Source organism: Peromyscus californicus, unplaced genomic scaffold (genome assembly GCF_007827085.1).
Source record: "Peromyscus californicus insignis strain IS unplaced genomic scaffold, ASM782708v3 Scaffold_11__1_contigs__length_118956290, whole genome shotgun sequence".
NCBI classification, from domain to species: Eukaryota; Metazoa; Chordata; class Mammalia; order Rodentia; family Cricetidae; genus Peromyscus; species Peromyscus californicus.
In genome coordinates this window covers 53011280-53031148 of record NW_026294402.1, presented here as the reverse complement: position 1 = coordinate 53031148, position 19869 = coordinate 53011280, and the positions used below count along the sequence as shown (strand labels likewise).

Below are 19869 nucleotides of genomic sequence, written 5' to 3'. Positions count from 1 at the left end.
AATGGGGAGGTGGAGACAGGTAGATTCCAGGAGCTTGCTGGCCAGCCAACCTAATCAATCGTGGAAATTGGAGGGATGCACTTAGATGGGCCCAGTGAACTGGCAGAGTAACACAGAGCACCTAAAAGCTCTAGTCCTCTCCAGCTTCACCAGAAGCTGGTGGCTAGACATGGGAAGGTGGCCCTGAGTTCAAGGACTTACGGTTTTGAGACACACATTTGATAATCTATTGTTTTGGTGAATTGTGTGGCACAGCTGCCCGGTGGCGACCTTGTCAAGGAAGATCAAATCCTTGCAGGGCCATGAGAAAGGGCACATGCTTGTTCTGTGTGATCGTAGGGACTTCTTGAGAACTGATATAGGCTGTCCTGGGAGATAAATTTTGGCTCAGAGTAAGGAAGCATTTTCCACCAATGAGAGCTGCCTCAAAGCAAGCAGATTGCCTGGGGTTGGGCGTAGCTGGTTCCCATCCCTGGAGAGAGCATACAAGCGGGCAAGGGTGGCCAGGGAAAGGTCCCCTGTTCTGACACCTAACCATCCACTTCTGCAGTTGCTCCAGATTTTGCCCTGGGGTCTTTTCTCACCCTATTGGTGTCCCCCAGGGATCCCAGCTTTGGTTTCTGTGGTCACCAGTGTGTGAATGACTTCCCCTGTTTCTCACTCTGCTGTGGAGGAACCTAGCTTAATTTCAGTGTGATCTTTCTCTTCCCCCAAAGCATGCTCCTTCTTCTCTACATCCGACTCTGTGGGCTCCCGTTCACCCAATTCTTCTAAGCATTATTCTTTTCTCTTTTCGTACAATCCCTGGGTCACTTCCATCCTTGAAATATCTCTCAGCTGGGCTCTGACATCCACTGGTGATTGTTGAGACTGTCTGTAGCTCAAAATGTTGAGACACCTTTTTCAGACGGTTTCTTCTGTGGCTCTGAGCACTAGCGATTTTCCTAGGGTGGAGAGAAAGAGACAAACCGAGGGATGGCTCCTTAAATTAGTTCATTCAGATGCCATAAGAAAGACCGAAATAACAGTGACTTATGCTAGAACAGATGCTTATTTCTCCCCCATGTGACCATCTGGCTATATCCAGGACTGAAGCCGTAGCCCCAGGGACCCTCTGTCCTGCTGCTTTGTAATGCTTGGGGCTGCCCTGGCAGTGTGGTCCTACAAGGCTTGCCACATCCCTATTCCATGCATTGGAAGGGGGAGGAGGAAAGAGAGGGCGCCCTCCATCTTTAAGGACACGACCCAGAAACTGTACATATTAGTTCCTCTGAAATCTGATTAGCCAGAAAATGATCATGTGGCCACACCCAGCCGAAAGGAAGTCTGGGATCTGTAGTCTTTAGTTGAGTGGCCCTATGCCTGACTAAACGCTACAGAAGGGGAGAACAGATTTAAGGAAATAATTAGTGGCTTCTGTGGTAACGTGGCTGTATGAATTTCAATGTAAGTTGCATGATAGTACACCATAAGGATTAAAATTTTAAAGAAGGTCCATTAGGTTTGGCAAAGTTTTTCTTTTAGAAATGTTGGACTCAGAGAGAGGAAGTTGGGCTGACAAGATGGCTCAGATTGGTAAGGTGCTTATTTCCAAGCCTGATGGCCCGAGTTCAATCCCCAGGACCCACATGGTAAAAGAAGAGATATGATCCCCACAAGTTGTCCTCTCACCTCTACACATGTGTGTGGCATGCACTTAAATACACACAATAAATGGATGTAAATAATTACAAAATTTAAAAAAAGATTCACCTATTTTATGTGTGTGAATATTTTGCCTGCATGTAGGTATGTGCACCATGTGTATGCCTGGTGCCAGAGGAGGTCAGATCTGGAACTGGAGTTATGGATGGTTGTGGGTGCTGGGAACTGAACCTGGGTCCTCTGCAAGAGCAGCAAGTGCTTTTAACCTCTGAGCCTTCTCTCCAGCCCTGTAATTTTTTTTTAAAGAAAGGTGAGTGTAGTTATTGTTTTTCTATTGTGATAAAATACCATGACCAAAGCAACCTGTAAAAGAAAGGGCTTCCGAGTTGGGTATGGTGGTGCACACCGTTGATCTCAGCACTCGGGAAGCAGAGGCAGGTGGATCTCTGTGAGTATGGGACCAGCCTGGTCGATAGAGTGAATTCCAGGATAGCCAGGGCTGTTACACAGAGAAACCCTGTCTCGAAAAAAAAAAAAAAAAAAAAAACCAAAATAAATAAAAGGAAGGAAGGAAGGAACGAAGGAAGGAACGAAGGAAGGAAAGGTTTACTTGGGCTTACAATCCTGGGAGTTTAAAGTCCATGATGGCAGAGTGAGGGTACGGTGGCAGGAACAGCTGAGAGCTTATATCCTGAGCTATGAGCAGGCGGCAGAGAACACATTGGGAATGGCACCAATCTTTTGAAACCTCAAGTGAAACCCCTCCTCCAACAAGGCCACACCTTTGTGTGTGTGTGTGTGCGCGCGCGTGCATTGGTGTTTTGCCTACATATATGTCTGTGTGAGGGTATCGGAGCCCCAGAACAGGAGTTACAGACAGTCGTGAGCTGCCATGTGGGTGCTGGGAATTGAACCGTGGTCCTCTGGAAGAGCAGTCAGTGCTCTTAACCGCTGAGCCATCTGTCCAGCCCCCATGGCTCACACCTCTTAATCCTTCCCAAACAACTACCAACTGGAGACTAAGTAAACTATATGAGTCTATGGTTCATTCAAACATCCTCATTCAAACAACCACAGTGGTAGACCTTATTAAGACTATACAGTGACGTGTCAGAACTAGGATCAGAACCCCAAATCTTGCACTCATTTTCTGCCATTGTTTCCATGTGTGTGTGCAGGTTTGTGTGCCTGTGTGGTTACTAGCTGTGGAAGCCAGAGGACAGCCGTGGCTGCTGTTCCTCAATTGTCACCCACCTTGGTTTTTGTTTGTTTGTTCTTGCTTTGAGGCAGGCTCTCACTGGCCCACAACTCACCAAATAGGCTCGCTTGGTTCACCAGTGAGCCGAGGGTTCTTCCTGTCTTCATCTCCCTAGCCCTGAGATGACAAGCACCTACCACCATGATTGGTATATATAAACACCACTCCCACCCCACCACCCCTGGGTCCTGATGACCAAACTCAGTTCCTCCTGCTTCTGAGACCTTGGTCTTCATCTGCTGCCAAATCAAGGAGATCTGCTTGAGAGGCAGCAGATGGGGCTAAGATGAGTCTCACCTTTCCCAGCCTTCCCTGGAGAGCTGTTCCAGGCCCTCAGAACACACTTGGAGGCTGTGATGGTTCTCAGGTGCCACTGAGCAGCCCTCATGGTATCTTACAGTGGATTCTACTGAAAGGCAGATCTACCTTCTGTACTGGGGTTTGCTACTTGAGCACACACACACACAGAAGGGTCACCTTTGTCCCCGTGGCCTCCCCAACAGGCATTCCATGCACTATTAAAGGAATTGTCCAATGCACAGATGAACCTACTGTATACAAGGACACCTTCAGTTGCCCATCATATAAACTTAGCTAGACCTGGATTAAGGGGGAAAAGGTCAGCCCATCTAGGTCTGCAGCTTGCTTGAGGCCTATCTGGATCCAGGAACTTAGCTGACATTTTTAGGGCGCTGTGACTCTCACTTTTGTCCTTTCTATAGGAGGTTGGGCTAGAGAGATGGTTCTGTAGTTAAGAGCATGTGTTGCTCTTGCAGGGAACCTTGAGTTTGGTTCCCAGCACTCACACAAAGGCTCATAGCTGTCTGTAACTCCCGCTTCAGGGGATCTGACACCCTCTTCTGGACTCTGTGGGCACCTGCACTCACTTGTGCATACACACACATGTACAAACCCACATGCAACTATACATCCCCCAAAACAAATCAGGCTGGAGAGATGGTGCTGTGGTTAAGGGCACTTGCTGCTCTTGCAGAGGACCTGAGTTCACTTTCTAGCACCCACATGATGGCTCACAACAACAACAACAACAACAACAACAACATAATAATAATAATAATAATAACAACAACAATCTTTTAAAAAGAGACTGGGGTGATGCCAGTGGTTATGGTGAGGGCAGACTCCCTATTGAGTACCCCCGGGCCCAGGGCTTGTTGGCCCAGAGCCCATTGGCAGTCAGGTTTGCTGTTCTGAATGTATAGGGTAATGAGTCTTGGGTGATTTCTTGAGAGTGCCCTTGGGTCCTAATTCTGCTGGGTTTGGATAAACTTGCAGTAGCTTCCAGGTGAAGGTGGCTGCCCCTGACTTACAGTGTCTCTCCAGGAGGCCAAGGTTCTCGGAAGTCTTTCTTGGGGGGCTCCATGGAGTTTCTAGGCTGAAATTAGAATGGGGGTTTTCCTGGGTCCAGAATGGAGAAAAGGATGAAAGGGAGCAAGCTTAGTATCCACTCTGGAAGTCTCTCATGGACCCTCTGGAGTGAGGGACAGCTATGCTCCGGGAGAAACATAATTAGTATGATCAGGAGAGAACTCTTGGGTTCCCACACATTCAACAGACATTCACAAGTGTTCCTGGGGGTGAGCCCCAGGAACAGGAAGTAGCTTGAGGCATGGGAAGGCATCCTAAGAGGAGCCTTGAGTGTCAGGTAGAGGAATGGAGGTCTTCTCTTGTAACTACTGGGGAGCCGTGACAGATTTGCCAGCAGGGGAGGACATGAGCCTGAGTCCTGTCTTAGGTCTCAGGAGAAGAAGGCCCCTGAGAGAATGAGTTTGGTAGGAGGTGATATGTGGGACGTATGGGGTCAGTGAAGAGATGATGGGCAAACACAGCGGTGAGAAGGCTGAGAGATATGGAGTCCAAGAAGCATTGACAGACTCCGGGTTTGTTTTTGTTTCAAGACAGGGTCTCTTGTTGCCCAGGCTGGCCTTGCACTCACTATGTAGCTAAGGATGACCTTGAACTCCTGATCTTCCTGCCTCCACCTTAGAGTGCTAAGATTACAGTTAGGTACCACCACCCCTGCTGTATGAGGGGCTGGAGGTTGAGCCCAGAGCTTCATACTCGCTAGGGAAGCCCTCAACCGACAGAGCCACGGCCCAGCTCCCAGACTTTGCTTCTGTCTAGGGGGTAAAAGAGGACAGAAGACTTAGAAGCTGGTAACTGTAGGTTTTGGCTTCCTATGGCACATAGCCAGTAGTCCAGGCAGCTGCCTGCTAGGTTTTCCTGCTGGCTGACTGTGGCCCTTTTGTCCGGCAGGAAGTGGTATCCCCAAGGGTGCCTCTGTGAATCGGAGCTGCTGACTCAGCACCCAGACAGGGAAGCTTTGAGGCCACCAGACTGTGGACTGGAAGCATCTGGAGAGGAAGTGGCTGCCCAGGCCTTCTCCACAGTGGACTGTGGACAGCCAGGGAAGGGGGTGACTGGCCAGGAAGCTGGGTTTGGCTGAGGGACTCCCTCTGTGCAGCTTCCTGGCATCGGGAGTGGGGGAAGGTGTGTGTGGATAGGATGGAAGGGCTGTCCCTGGCTACTTGAGGCTAGATAAGATGCCTGGCTGTAGGTAGGATTTTTTCTAAGAAGGGTAGAAAGGGATTGCTGCAGGATTGGGCTTTTTCAGCTCTGTTCAGTGACAGATGATGTGACACTGAGAAACTCATGTGTTTGGGTTTGTTTATGTATTTATTTGTTTGTTTCCCCTGCAAAAAATGTGACCAAGGTATATGATCTGTCACTGGAGATGGCCAGGAGGGTATAAAATGTTCATGTTCTTGCTAATCATCGTTAGGTGGGACAGATGGACATGGGTCACATGGCTTGAGCAGGCAACAGTGAAGGATATAAGAAGTGAGGCACCTGGGGGAAGCCAGAGTACAAGCTGAACCCAGGGGAGTCTGGGACGCCTCTGGCCCAGGCCTGATCTATCCCAGCACATCACCTCTGGCTCAGCTCTGACAGCGACACCAGCTCCGCCCCTGTCCTCTCTCATTCCTGCTGGGTCTTGTTGCTTGGTACCTATGCATTAAAGTAGCAGATGTTCCTCCCAAACTCCACATCCATACATCCTGCTGCTCCTAGAACTCTGCCCTGGGCTTTTTCTGCACACACGCTCCTAACCTAACACACCCTAGACCAAATGCTCCACATTTCCTGTCTCAGTGATCAGGGCTCAGAACCAACCGTCCTGACCAGTGCCTTCCTCATTTCCTACACTCTTAAGTGCTGTTGTTTTGTCCACACCTGCTTTGCCGCTTGGCTGGCTTCTCTCTCTTCTGCAGATGCTCTCATTAGCCCTCTCAATGCCGTTTCTCTATTCCAGAACCCTCAGTGGCTCCCGGCTCCCTTTAGGATACAGTATACTTTTTTTTTTTTCTGTTTTTTTCCAGACAGGGTTTCTCTGTGTAGCTTTGGACCTTTCCTGCCTGGATCTCGCTCTGTAGACCAGGCTGGCCTGGAACTCACAGAGATCCGCCTGGCTCTGCCTCCCGAGTTCTGGGATTAAAGGCATGTGCCACCACTGCCTGGCTTAGGATAGAGTATACTTTTCAAGCTGAACCCTGAGTTTCTCTAAAACCTGCTCTTTTACTCTCCCATCAGGCCAAGTGACCTGGTCACAGCCTGGACCCCAAGCTCATCAGCCTTGTCTTGCTGGCTGCCTGGCAACTTCCCTGTTAGATTTGGATGGTCCTGAGGAATTCGGAAGGTGTTGAGTAGGAACTTTGGAGACAAAGGCCTCTCTTCCTCTTCCACAGGCAAGAGCAGCCATCCGCCACGGAGAGCCCAGCTGTCAGCTGCCTCACAGGAAGATGCTGCGTGGATGGCGTGGCCCCAGTGTGGGTGTGTGTATGCGCACGGCCCTGGGAGTGCTGTACTTCTGCCTCACAGGTGAGGGAAGGGTTTGCGGTCATGGCAGGGCATGGGGATGCCTACTCCTTCCTGGGTTCCTGCCAGGCTGGCCCTGTCATGAAGAATCATACTGATTTCCATCTTTGGATCCACAGGCAATGTTCTTCACCTTAGTCTCTACTTTCCCATCTGTGAAATGGGACTTCAGCTCTGCATACTATGATAATTCAGGTTCTTGAACACACTGAGTAATCTCTCTTCAGGACCCTTCTACATAGGGCTTCCTCTGCCCAGAATTTTCTGCCCTCAGACAGAGAGGCATGAGTCCACTCTTTATTTTGTTGAAAGCCTTTGCTCAAATGACATGTCCTCAGCATGCTTCCTTGGCTACTTTGTATAAAACAACATAGCATCCTCTCCCTTCCTATCCTGTGTCCATGACATCCTTCCTAGCATTTCCCTCCACTTGACATATGGTTCCTTGTGTATTGGCTGTTGTCCTCCTGCTCAGAAGACAGAGTCTATCCTCAGGGATGGGATGGATGCTTGGTATGTTGTCAGTGCTCAGTCACCATGATGAGTAAATGAAGGTACTTCCCACATAGTGCTTGGCTAAGTAAATGCCCTGTTTGGGCATTCAACCCATGGAGAAAACAAAGCTGAGTGTCTGGTGCCATCTAGTGGTCACCAGAGGCAACACTCATCTCTAGCCCTAAGAGTTGATTTTTTTATTTTTGTTTGTTTGTTTGAAACAGAGTCTTACTAGGTATCCCTGGCTGTCTGGAACTCACTATATAGACAGGCTGGCCTCCAACTCACAGAAATCCACTTGACTCTGCCTCCTGAGTGCTGGGATTAAAAGCGTGTGCCCAGCCTGGTTCTCACTTCTTTAGAAAGAAAGGACTTTGGGTGACTTAAGTTCCACGTCCCAGATGTCCCTTGCAAGGGATACCTTGGTTTAGTTGGCAAAGATGAGAACTAGTCTAAGCTTTCATGGGGTGACTGAAAGATATGCAGGCCCAGCTTCAACCTCTAGACATCACATACTAAGAAAGTGTGGAATTCCCTGTAAAACACTTACCACGGAACAAATACAGTTTACAAAGCCTTCTGTGGGTGCTGTATTCAGTCAGCTTCATTTGAAGGTTGTGCATCACATATTTTGAGTGTGCCTGCTTCCTGTGGGTGCCTAGAGTGCTCACCTAATCACTGTGACCACACACGGCACACTCCCCAGCCCCTTCCTGACTTCTCAGAGCCTCTGAGGGAGAGATGAGTCCAGATAGAGGTTCCTGGCAGGGAAGCTGCTGGGAAGTCAGGGATAGAGGGCACAGGTGCCCGCAGAGGAGCCAGTTCCAGGGCCCTTTTCTCTGGGAGGTTTCCTTCAGGATGGAGTCATCTTGGGATTTTATGATTTACATTCTGTTATGTAGTTGCTTTTCTATAGCTGTGACAAAACGCCATGGCCAAGGCAATTTATAAAAGAAGCATTTCATCTGGGGTCTTGTTTACAGTGTCAGAGGGTGAGTCCATGACCATCATGGCAGAGAATGTGACAGCAGGAAGGCAGGCATGGCACTGGAGCAGTAGCTGAGAATGTACATCTAATCCACAAGCACAAAGCAGAGCGAGGGATGGCCTGGGCTTTGGAAACCTCAAAGCCCCACCCCCAGTGACACACCTCCTCCAACAAGGCCACACCTCCTAATCCTTCCCAAACAGTTCCACCAACTGGGGATCAAGCATTCAAACATATGAGCCTATGGGGGCTGTTCTCATTCAAACCACCACGACATTGATAATTCTGACTGCATCTCAGATCTGGATGGTTCTACCACCGCTCTTCACTTTTTTTTTTTTTTTTGGTTTTTCGAGACAGGGTTTCTCTGTGTAGCTTTGCGCCTTTCCTGGAACTCACTTGGTAGCCCAGGCTGGCCTCGAACTCACAGAGATCCGCCTGGCTCTGCCTCCCGAGTGCTGGGATTAAAGGCGTGTGCCACCACCGCCCGGCTTCACTTTTTTTTTTTTTTTAAAGACAGGGTCTCACTGTGCAGCCCTGGCTGGCCTAGAACTTGCTATGTAGCTCAGGCTGGCTTTGAATTGACAGAGACTCTCCTGCCTCTGCCTCCTGAGCGCTGGGATTAAAACCTTGTATCTGACTCCTATGCTAACCGCCTCCTGTGGCCTTTCCTCCACTGTATCACTTCTTACGAAGACCTCTGAAGTGGCCCCCTGACCACTCACCCTCATACTCTTTTACAACATCGTCTCCCTTTGTAGAGGAGCCAGGGTGAACTGCAGGCTTTGCTACCCACATTGCATCTAAAACTAGTGCCCTCCTTAGTGCTATGCCCTCGAAGGCAGGGAAATCCCAGGTTTCTTCCAGTGTCTCTCAAAGCCCTGTCTGGCCCGCCTCCAGTGGGATTCCCACTGGGTTACCTTCCTGTACGCTCTTACTGGCCCCCTACCTCAGGGCCTTTCTATCTGCTGGTCCCTCTCCCTGGCACCTGCTCTGTGTTTACACAGAGCTCATGCTTCTCACCTTATTTAAAGACGTGGCTGTTCTTTCTTGTATAGAAGTTAAGTATGTTTATTTAGGAAGTGAAGAGAAGAAAAAGTACCCGTGAAGTTCTCTCACCCAAAGACAATCACTAAGAACATGGGGTGTACACCTTCCGTAGGCATCTCTAATTATATGTATACCTCTAATTACATGAATAGTATGTATTTGTGGGGAATGCAAGTGACCTGGCAGGTGGAGGGTACCTGCTGGGCTTGAAAGCTGTCTCTTTGCTGAGTCCCTGGCTTCTTTTCTTCTTTCTTTCTTTCTCTTTTTCTTTTATGGTACTCCCTCTTTTTACTTTTCTCCTCCCTCCCTCCCTCCCTCCCCCCCTCTTTTGGAACAGAGTAGATCCAAAGCTGGGCAAGTGCTCTAACACAGAGGCACATCCACAGCCCTTCCCCCTCCCCCCATAGTCTAATCACGAGCTGATAAATATCTGTGTTCATCACAAACTGCCTGTCTCTCCCATTAGGATGTAAATAAGCTCTAGGGTGCGACCTGGGTCTTGGGCCTTTTACATTCCTAATTCATGTTGACAGATAGCTGCTCACAATGAGGAGCATAGATCTGGAAGTTACTTTGAGCCTCAGACCTAAAAGGAAGGCTGTGGGAAGCCTAGAGACAGCTGTGGAAGGAGAGAGACCCTGAAAACCCCACCTTTCCTAACTGCCCTGGCCCCTCCGACTCACCCCCAGGAGCTGTGGAGGTCCAGGTCTCTGAAGACCCTGTGGTGGCCCTGGTGGACACGGACGCCACTCTACGCTGCTCCTTTTCCCCGGAGCCCGGCTTCAGCCTGGCACAGCTCAACCTCATCTGGCAGCTGACCGACACCAAACAGCTGGTGCACAGCTTCACCGAGGGCCGGGACCAAGGCAGTGCCTATGCCAACCGCACAGCACTCTTCCCTGAACTGCTGGTGCAGGGCAACGCGTCCTTGCGGCTGCAGCGTGTCCGAGTAACCGACGAGGGCAGCTACACGTGCTTCGTGAGCATCCGGGACTTTGACAGCGCTGCTGTTAGCCTGCAGGTGGCAGGTGAGTATGGAGAGGGGGCGCCTTCCGCTTCCACCCTTCACTCTCCTGCATGTAGCTGCTCACACACTGCTGCACCACAAATGCCGCTCCGCTCCGAGCAGCCTCGTGCGTCCTTTCTGCCACTGTATCTCCTGCACTGATGTTGGTAACCCCTGCCCTCTGCTACCCTCCAGCCTGCTACTCCAAGTCCAGCATGACTCTGGAGCCCAACAACAACCTGGGGACAAGGGGACGGTCATATGCTCCAGCTCCCAGGGCTGTCCTCAGGTTTCAGTGTTCTGGCAGGGAATACCCTTGACTGGCCATGTGACCACATCATAGATGGTCAAGGAGCAGGGCTTGTTTGCTATGCACAGCATGCTTAGGGTGGTGCAGGGTGCTAATGGCACCCACAGATGCCTGATCCTCAACCTGGTGTTGCAGTAGGATGTATACAGTTCAGTCACCATGACAACCCACAGAAGCCCCATGGGTTTTTTATTTTTTTGGTCTTAAATGGCACCTTAAAGGGAGGTTATTATAGTCTGTCAATTGCATTTGAAGTTAAAGGAAGTTAGTTCCCTATGTTCAATCTCCCAGACAATGGAGATACCTGAGAGAGATAGGAGAACGATGGGGCAGGGGACTCCAAGTCGTGTGGAGTCAGTCACTGGTCGAAGGCCTTCTTGACCCCACCCCGACTCCAAGGCTGTAGACATTTCTGGGAAGGATGGCGATGCATCTGGGTCAGCAGAAAGTCACGGGACAGGAGAGCCAAAGGAGCTCTGCTGGGGAAGGGGTTTGCTCTTGCTGGAGCTCTTGACAGTCCCATTGTGTCAAGTCTGGACCGCAGGGATGGATGGCTCTGTTCAGACAAGGCCAGCCTGCTGTGAAAATCAGGTATGAGACTCCATCTGTCTAGGGGGAATGAGAGGGCACACGGCCCGTTGTAGAAGAGGCTGTGGAGCAGCTGGAGAGGCCCCTTACTGTGTTGTCTCTAGGATTCTGACCCAGGAGGCATGGAGGTCTAGGAAGATCCTGTGGTGGCCCTGGTGGACAGTGACACCATTCTATGCTGTTCCTCCCTCAAGCCTGGCTCCAGCCTGGCACAGTTCAATCTCATTTGGCAACTGATATATACCAAATAGCTGGTGTACAGCTTCCCCAAGGGCCGGGCCCAGGGCAGGACCTACACAAGAGTACAGCTCTCTTCCCTGACCTGCTGGTGTAGGGTAATGTGTTCCTGAGGATACAGTGCACGGATGTAGCTGGTGAGGGCAGCTTCACCAGCTTTGTGGGCATCCGGGACTTTGGCAGTGCTGCTGCTAGCCTGCAGGCAGGTGGCAGTTCAGTACCGGGACGGAGCGTTTTTCTGCTCCTTACCCAGTCTGCATGCAGCCCATCCGCTGTCCCACTGCTGATCCCACCATCAAAGAAAGCCTCCGAGCTGACTCCTAACTAACAGCCCCATGTGTCCTTTCCTCCACTGTGTGTCTTGAGCTGACTGTCACTGACCTCTACCCTTTGCCACCCTCCAGCCCCCTACTCGAAGCCCAGCATGACCCTGGAGCCCAGCAAGGACCTGCGTCCCGGGGACATGGTGACCATCACATGCTCCAGCTACCAGGGCTATCCCGAGGCTGAGGTGTTCTGGAAGGATGGGCAGGGACTGCCCTTGACTGGCAATGTGACCACATCCCAGATGGCCAACGAGCGGGGCTTGTTTGATGTTCACAGCGTGCTGAGGGTGGTGCTGGGTGCTAACGGCACCTATAGCTGCCTGGTACGCAACCCGGTGTTGCAGCAAGACACTCACGGCTCAGTCACCATCACAGGTAAGGGGAGGGGGTTAGCTGAGGAAGGACTAAGGGAGCAGCTACCCCTTTTCTAGGCCCTAAGCTGGAATGTCAATATAAAAATACTCATTTTCATGTAGATTTCAAGCATCCCAAAGCCTCCCCAGTGAGAAGTCTTTAAAGTACTTGCTTTCTTAAGCTGATGAAAATCATTTATAATGTTTGTTCTCCTGAGCATGCTTGCCATGGCACTTATGCCTCTAACTTACAGGGACCACAAAGTACCTGCCTGGAATCTAGAAGGGTGGGTAGAATTCTGGACAGCCACGAGACTTGCTTAGAGACATGGTGAATGAGGGTGTGCTTTCTAGGGGTCACTTCTTTCGTGTGAAGGAATTACAATTGCGAACCCCTGGGAGACCATGGGGCCTCCCAGGTGGATCCCACTCACCTGGGTCAACGGCAGCTCTTCTCCCTTCAGACTAGAGTGCCACAGTTGATGGCCAGAGTTGTCTCTACTGCCCCCCTGTGGTCAAATGCTAGATTGAGCCTCTAATATTGGAGAAGTCAGTCTCTGGTTTCCAAGTCAGCACTAGTCCAGGTAGGCACCTTCAGCGCTTGAGGCTGTAAAGAGGGCTCAGGCTCGCCTTCATGCCAAGGTAGACAGTCACCCTCTGTGTTTGCCCATGACATGTCTCAGCTCAGTCCTTTGGTAGGCCTGTGTGCTGGGTCTAGCTCCCGAGGCCCTACCTCTGGGCCATGTGAGCTTTCCCAGGGACCTTCTACAGCTCTGAGATCAGGACGCAGGTTGTCCATCACCGGTCCTTGTCTTTTCTCTTCCCACAACTTCTGCCTGATGCCCGCAGCCCACCCAGCTCTTTACTTCCGATGGTTGCCGGTGTCTGTGTAAACCTTAGGCTTCTCTGTAGAGAGCAGCATCGTCTAAGGGAGTCCGTTCCTGCTCTCTCATGTTCTGAGTACCACCTTGATCTTGTAGAGAACACCACAGGGGGGAAAAATGTTTCACTGGGGCTCGAGAGATGGCTCAGTGATTAAGAACACTTGCTGCTTTATCCTGAAGACCAGGGTTTACATCCCAGCACCCATATCAGGTGGCTCCCAAGTGTCTCTAACTCCGAGTGATCAGATGCCGTTTTCTGGCCTTGGTGGGTACCCTCACATACATGTGTGAACGCACACACACAATCAATCCTTTTTAAAAAGTCAAAGCAGTTTGTTCACAAGAAAGACCTAGAAATGCGGAATGAGATGGGCCCACATGTGAAGGTTTTATCAGGAAGGACAGAGGACTCATGGCGATCTTGCACCAGGGGGCACTGGGCTGTCTGTAGTACTGATGCTGTAAAGCAAGGGTTTGTATGTGGAAAGAATATTTGCCCCACTTCAGAGGACATTCTTTATACCTCAGTAGCTAGCACTGAAAGGATTTCATTTGGGCCAGCGTTACCAAGCACAGTTCATACAAGAAACTGAGGCCCAGTGAACAGGGACTCTCCCCAAACCATAGGCTAACACACATTTTGGGAGCCAGACACTTTGAAAATTGGACAGGTGATAAAGGCAATGGTTTGCCCCCAGCTTGGAGGGTCCCCAGCCTCTCTGAACTCTGTCTGAGGACCACTTTGGCTCCTGGTTCCCACATTCTGCAGCAAGCAGATGACCCAGGATCTGAGTCAGCATTGGCCTCTTAGCCCACTTTTCCCTCCTCCCCGCGGCTGGCCTCCTGTTTTCATTAGAGTGGAGCCGGCTTACCTTGGAGCCCTTGGCCTGCATTTTGCTCCGGGCAGCTCTGCCTTGTACAGCATTCTGGGATTTCGATGCTCAGTCCTCTAGCTGCTCTCCCTTACCTGATGGGGGTGAGTGACATTGAGTGTGCTGGGCTAGGCCTCTCTGGAGAGGGTTTTCTGGATCAAAAACTGTAGATATAGGTCTGAGCCCCAGCTGACTGTGTCCTTTGCTAGAGGAATGAAGGAAGTCTGACCATGTTTCAGGCAGTTGAGGGGCGAACACAGGGAGACTTTCCTTTGAGTAATTCATTTATACTAATTATATACTTAATAGACTCATTATGACAGTTCCTACATGTATAGAATGCATTTTGATGATATTCACCTCTAATACCATTTCATGTCCCCCTTTCATTCCTGCCGAGTCCCTTCCTCCACCCAACTAGTCCCCTCCTGTTTTCATTATTCTAAAACCTTTTTTATTGTGTGTGTATAAAGGTCAAAGGACAACTTTCGGGAACCGGTTCTCTCCATCCACCATGGCCTCTGGGGCTAGAACTCAGGTTGTCAGGCATTCAGAGCAGACTCTTTTCCCAGCTGAGCCACCGTGGTGTGCCCCTCCCATTTTAATGTCTATTTTTTTGTGACACAATGACTTTCATGAGGATTGCTTACAGGAGCACGAGTGAGGGATCGGTTATAGGAGCTTGGGCACTTTATCCAGAGGTTATATCACTGAAGAAAATATCTCCCCCTCCCCGAGCAACCATTGGCTGCCTGTAGCTCTTCAGGGAGGGGTGGAGTCCCTTGAGTATTTCTGCTGCTCTGCCCTGTCCACGGCTGTAGGAACCTTGTCTTGAAATTGCCAGAGGTCTCTCACAAGTGCTCCAGGCTGGCCTAGCTGTCTGCCTCAGCTGTGGCCTTCTGTTCCTCTTCTGCTTTCCCAAATGATGGCTTCTTCAGATTCCAGGGTCCAGAGCAGCCGTGTGCCCCACCCTCACCTTGTCCCTGTGAAAAGCATGTCTGCTGCAAAGGACTTACCACAGTTCCTCCAGGCCTGGGCCGCTGCAGGTGAAGGGTGTAGGGCCCTGCTGCTTGTGTGCTCCAGAGGCTGCTGATGCCCTGGCTGCATGTTGTCCCCAAAGAGCAAAACGATTAGATTTTTTTCCCCCTCCAGGGCTCTGCGCAGCACCCAGTATGGCACTAAGCTGAGGGTGGGATCTATGCTGGAGTCATGTGGGGATGCGGTTAGATCACCTGCTGGCCTCAACCTCACCTTGAGCTCCTCGACCTCCACTCATTCTCTTGACATGATGTATCTAACAGGGGTAGCCTCAGGGCTGCACATGACTATTCCCTTGGTGAGGCTCCCCCAGATCTGACTCTCACCCCAGGCCCTCATCTGTGTTTAGAACTAGGCACACGTTCTGTAAAGAGACAGAGAATAAATACTTGGTGGGCCATGTGCCGTCTTTCTGCTGATGATTTTATTTGTTTGTTTGTTTATCAGTCTGTTTATTGTTGGCAGGACAGGATCTCATTGTCTCAGTTGACCTTGAACTCAATCTGTAATGAGGATGACCTTGGGTTTCTTATTCTCCCACCTCTACCTTCTTAGTTCTGGGATCACAGGTAGCATGGGAACCCAAGCCCAGTTCATATCGATGGTGCTGGGAATCGAACCCCAGGCTCCATGTATTCTAGGCAAGCACTCTACCAACGGAGCCACATCTCCAGAGCACTGTAGCTTTTCTTTCTGGTCTTCTTTGTTTCTTTTCTTCTTCTGAAAGACCCTAGCCCTTCAGGCTTACACCCCCAAGCCTCAGAAAGAGAGAAACTTCAAGCACCAGGAGATGAGAAACTAAAAATCTAGTTCCCAGGGCAACCTGACTCAGCCACTACTCAATCACCCCTGTAACAATATAACAATGTAAAAAGATTTCTGTTAAGAGATGTGCTCAACTGTGACTGGGATAGTTGCAGGTGTTCCAGGAAGGACCACCGTGACCTGTGTGTAAGCTCCACTCCCGCCCTGATACCCCCCTTGAGGTTTACGTAACTGTACCCCTTCCGTGATCACCCTGTGATCAGACCATGAAATTGTATGGGAATTGTAATCTTATGGGTTTTATGGGTTTTTCCTTTAAAAGCTCTTATGGGGCTGCAGTAAGATGCGACTCTTGCTCTTTGGAGCAGAGTTTGCCCATCTGTACAGATGTTTCTTTAATAAAATCCTAGTGCTGTTGCATCAACTGGACTGGAGTCTGGGTTCTTGGGGCGCCCACCTGAGACCCCAAATTTTGGGGTCCGACACTTCGTTTTTTCTTTATCCTTTCTTTTTGTAGCTCTTCACAAAAATAAAAGCTAATACCAGCTAGCTCATAGATCGTTAAAAACAGGCCACCATCTGGCTCATGGGCTGCAGCTGGCTGAGGTCTGACCCTCAGGGTGATGTAAACCAGGAGGGACGGCAGCCATTAGGGAGGCCTCTGGAGAGGTGGCTCTTAGGCCAGGTGGGGAATTTGGGCGTCCCTGCTAGGAAGGGGAAATGACAGGGACTCTGCAGAGGCTGGGAGGAGTCAGGAACTCTGTGGAGAATGGCTGAAATGAGGCTTCCTGACGTTAGACAGAAAAGCTGGGAGACTAGAAGCTGGGTCAGCTGAGAGATCCTTGAGCCACTCTTAGCGAGATTATCCTTAGCCAGTGGGCCCTAGCCATGGTTATTAATCACCCTCCGGCTTCTTAGCTCCACTGCTCCCGCTCCTTCTGGGGCATGTTCCCATCACCCCTAGCCGCAGTGGCAGGGTTTGGTAGGGTGAATGGAGCTATGGCCGTGGGAGCCTGAGTGAGCTTCATTCACCTTTGTGGGGTACAGTGAGACTAGGAAACCCTGTTCACACCTTGGAACAAGATGGTCTCATTCTTCTGTCTTCTTCCAGGGCAGCCTATGACATTCCCCCCTGAGGCTCTGTGGGTGACTGTGGGGCTCTCTGTCTGTCTTGTGGTACTGCTGGTGGCCCTGGCCTTCGTGTGCTGGAGAAAGATCAAGCAGAGCTGTGAGGAGGAGAATGCAGGTGAGTGAGAGTGACTCTGTGTGTGTGTGTGTGTGTGTGTGTGTATACACATGCAGGTACGCACATGTGCATACATGCCCACATGTCTTAGGGCATGTCACTGTTTTAGTTTATTGGGTGCAGCTGTAAGAGAATACCCGAGACAGGTTCCAGTGAAAAACAGAAATTTACTGGCTTGTGTTTCTCAAGCTGGGAGTATCATATCCAGGCGGCAGGGAGAGCAGAGAAATCACTTGCGACGGAAGAGTGAAGGTTGGAGTTTGGAACTTCAGCACCCACATAAATGTCTAGTGGGCATGGCAGTTTGTCTGTAATTCCAACTCCTAGAAGAAGACAGGGCTTCCCCTGATCAAACTGATCAGCTAGACTAGCCATATCAGTGAGCTCTGGATTCGATTGAGAGACCCTGCCTTAATGAATAACATGGAGAGGGATCAAGGAAGACTCCTGATATCAGTCTTGGGCCTCCACATACATGTGCGCTCACAAGTGCACCCACACACATGTAAACAGGCATGCATGAATACCACACACTCAGACACAGGCACAAAGTAACTAAGTCAATGCCATATCCAGGCACCAGCATCTGGTGAGGCCTTACTGATCATTAGGTGGTAGAAAGTGAGAGGGCAAAGGTCACAGAGCCAGTGCTGTCTGCAAGGGTGGAGGAGCTGCCAGAGCCTAATCACCCCTTAGAAGTGTCACCTCTTTAGAAAAAAATTAATTTAAAATTAAAATTTACTTTAAATTTAAAGTTTTTGTGTATGGGTGTTTTGTCTGCATGTATGCCTGGCACTGGGGTTACAGGGTATTGATTATTAGTTGTCATGTGGGTGCTGAGAACAGAATCTTGTTCTCTGCAAGAGCAGACGGTGCTCTGAACTACTGAGCCATTTCTCCAGCCCAGAAGTCCCGCCCCTTGATATTGTTTGATGATGGCTAATTTCAGTGTGCATTTGGGAGGGAACAGACATTCAAACCGAGCAGCTGCTGTGTCCGTGACAGAATGAACGGGAAGGGGGTGCACAGAGGGCCCTAGCCTGAGACCTCTTGGCTAACTGTTCTCTGAATCAGTGTCCACCTGCCTGTCAGGGCATGAGCATGGCAAATGGGCGTAACCAAGAGTGTGAGTTGTCACGAAGATGGTGGTGTTTAAGGCTGCAGTGTGACAGGGGATGAGTATGTCTGTGGAAACAAGTATGGAACTGAGTGTATAAGTCTCGTGGGTGTGTCTGTGAGTGAGAAAAGGTTTAGAGCCTTGTGAGGATTTAGTTGGTGTGTCACTAGAAAGAGTGTGTGTCTTCCTCGGAGTGGAAGTATTCAGAGCCTCATGGTGCTACCTTCTGCTGGTGAGGGGGGTTGTGAATTGGTATTGGTGATTGTAGATGGGTGAGTGGACATTGGTGGGTGGCACAGGAATAGACGGAGGCATGAGAGCAGACAGGTAGTAGAGGCTGGAAGGTGCCTAGGTATGGAGAAGAAGTGAGGAGAGTTTGGTCAGTTGTGGGTAAGTGATGCTTGTGACTTAGATGGTTAAGTAGGCTGTGTGTGCCTGGAGAGGATGGATGGACAGACAGAAGTGGAGTGCGGAGGGACTGGGAGATAGATGACGGTCAGTAAAGTACCTGCTTTACAAACATGAGGACCGGAGTGGATCCCCAGCACCCACGTAAGTCTGGCGGGGCAGCTTGCTTCTGTAACACTGGGTAACCCTGGAGGATCCCTAACGTTCACTGGGCAGCCAGTCTAGCCGAACCAGTGAGCTCCATGTTTAATGAGGAACCCTGTCTCAAAAAATAAGGTGGAGAGTGATTGAGGGGGACACCCGATGCCAACCTCTGGCTTTCATGTGCATGCACGCACACATGCACATATTCACACCACACACATACAAAAATAAACGAAGCGGGGTGCAGATGTGATGTTGGCAGGGTTGCGAGTGAGTGGGTGTGTGGAGTCATAGGCTGGGTGGGTAGAAAGCTTGATAAGTGGTCCCTGGCCAGATAAGTGCTGGGCTTCCTGCTGGGGCCCTTCCATTCTATCCTAGGTTCGGCTCTGCTCTGGTCTCAAGCTCCAACCCTGAATTCAGCATTCAGACCAGAAGTCAAATTTGCTCAGTCCCCAGGTGTGGAGGTGTGGGAATGACAACCCTGAGAAAGTTTGTGATTCTCCCTTCTAGGTGCTGAGGACCAGGATGGGGATGGAGAAGGATCCAAGACAGGTGAGTCTGGCCCTCTTAACTGGGGGGTGGGGGGTGGGCACCTGGAATAGGAAACAGGACTACATGCTCTGAGGTTGGAATGAAGTACCGTCTGATGGAGCCCCCAACCCAGGGAAGGTCTGGAGGCAGAACACCGGCCTACCACAGGAGTCTCCTGCCTGCCCTAACCCATCCATCAGGATTGTAGCAACTGGGAGCTTCCCAGGGGTGGGAGGAGGGCTGCAGGAGAGGGGCAGTCCCTTATCGACAAAGGAGCCTTCAGCAAATAACTCTCTTTGGCCTATTTTTCCCATATCTGAAAAACGGGCATGAGAACAGGTCTCTAGGTTTTTCTGGGTTGGGTTAGATAAGATAGTCTATATAGAAGACAGTACCATGCTTGGTGTCTAGTTAAGAGCATACAGTGGTGCCCTATTGTGATAAAGCGGACAACTGTGGACAGTTCTTAGAGGCTATGAACACTAATGAAGCGCTTTGCTCCTCCGGGCTTCTGTGTTTCACATGTAAAATACCCTCTTGGCCCTGTTCTGATGGCACCTGAGAGTTGCAGTGTGACAAGGGATGATAGTCTTGGGCTGAGATCTGGTTTTAGGGTGGGTGTTGAGGTCCTAGTGCCCTACAGCTGCAGGAGTGACCAGGAGTGACCAAGCTGAGAAAAGCAAGTTTCCCATGAGCCATCTTGGACTGTTCC

At 50.3% G+C, this 19869-nt stretch overlaps 1 protein-coding gene across 1 annotated transcript in view; it reads left to right on the top strand.

The window, feature by feature from the left end:
- Positions 1-19869, top strand: part of Cd276 (CD276 molecule) — a 32280-nt gene that overhangs the window by 8816 nt on the left and 3595 nt on the right. Inside the window, 9 exon segments of the mRNA XM_052762195.1 lie at positions 6670-6802; positions 10022-10360; positions 10534-10569; positions 10572-10832; positions 11354-11536; positions 11539-11682; positions 11878-12174; positions 16823-16957; positions 19137-19178. Coding sequence (XP_052618155.1) covers positions 6670-6802; positions 10022-10360; positions 10534-10569; positions 10572-10832; positions 11354-11536; positions 11539-11682; positions 11878-12174; positions 16823-16957; positions 19137-19178 — 1570 coding nt within the window.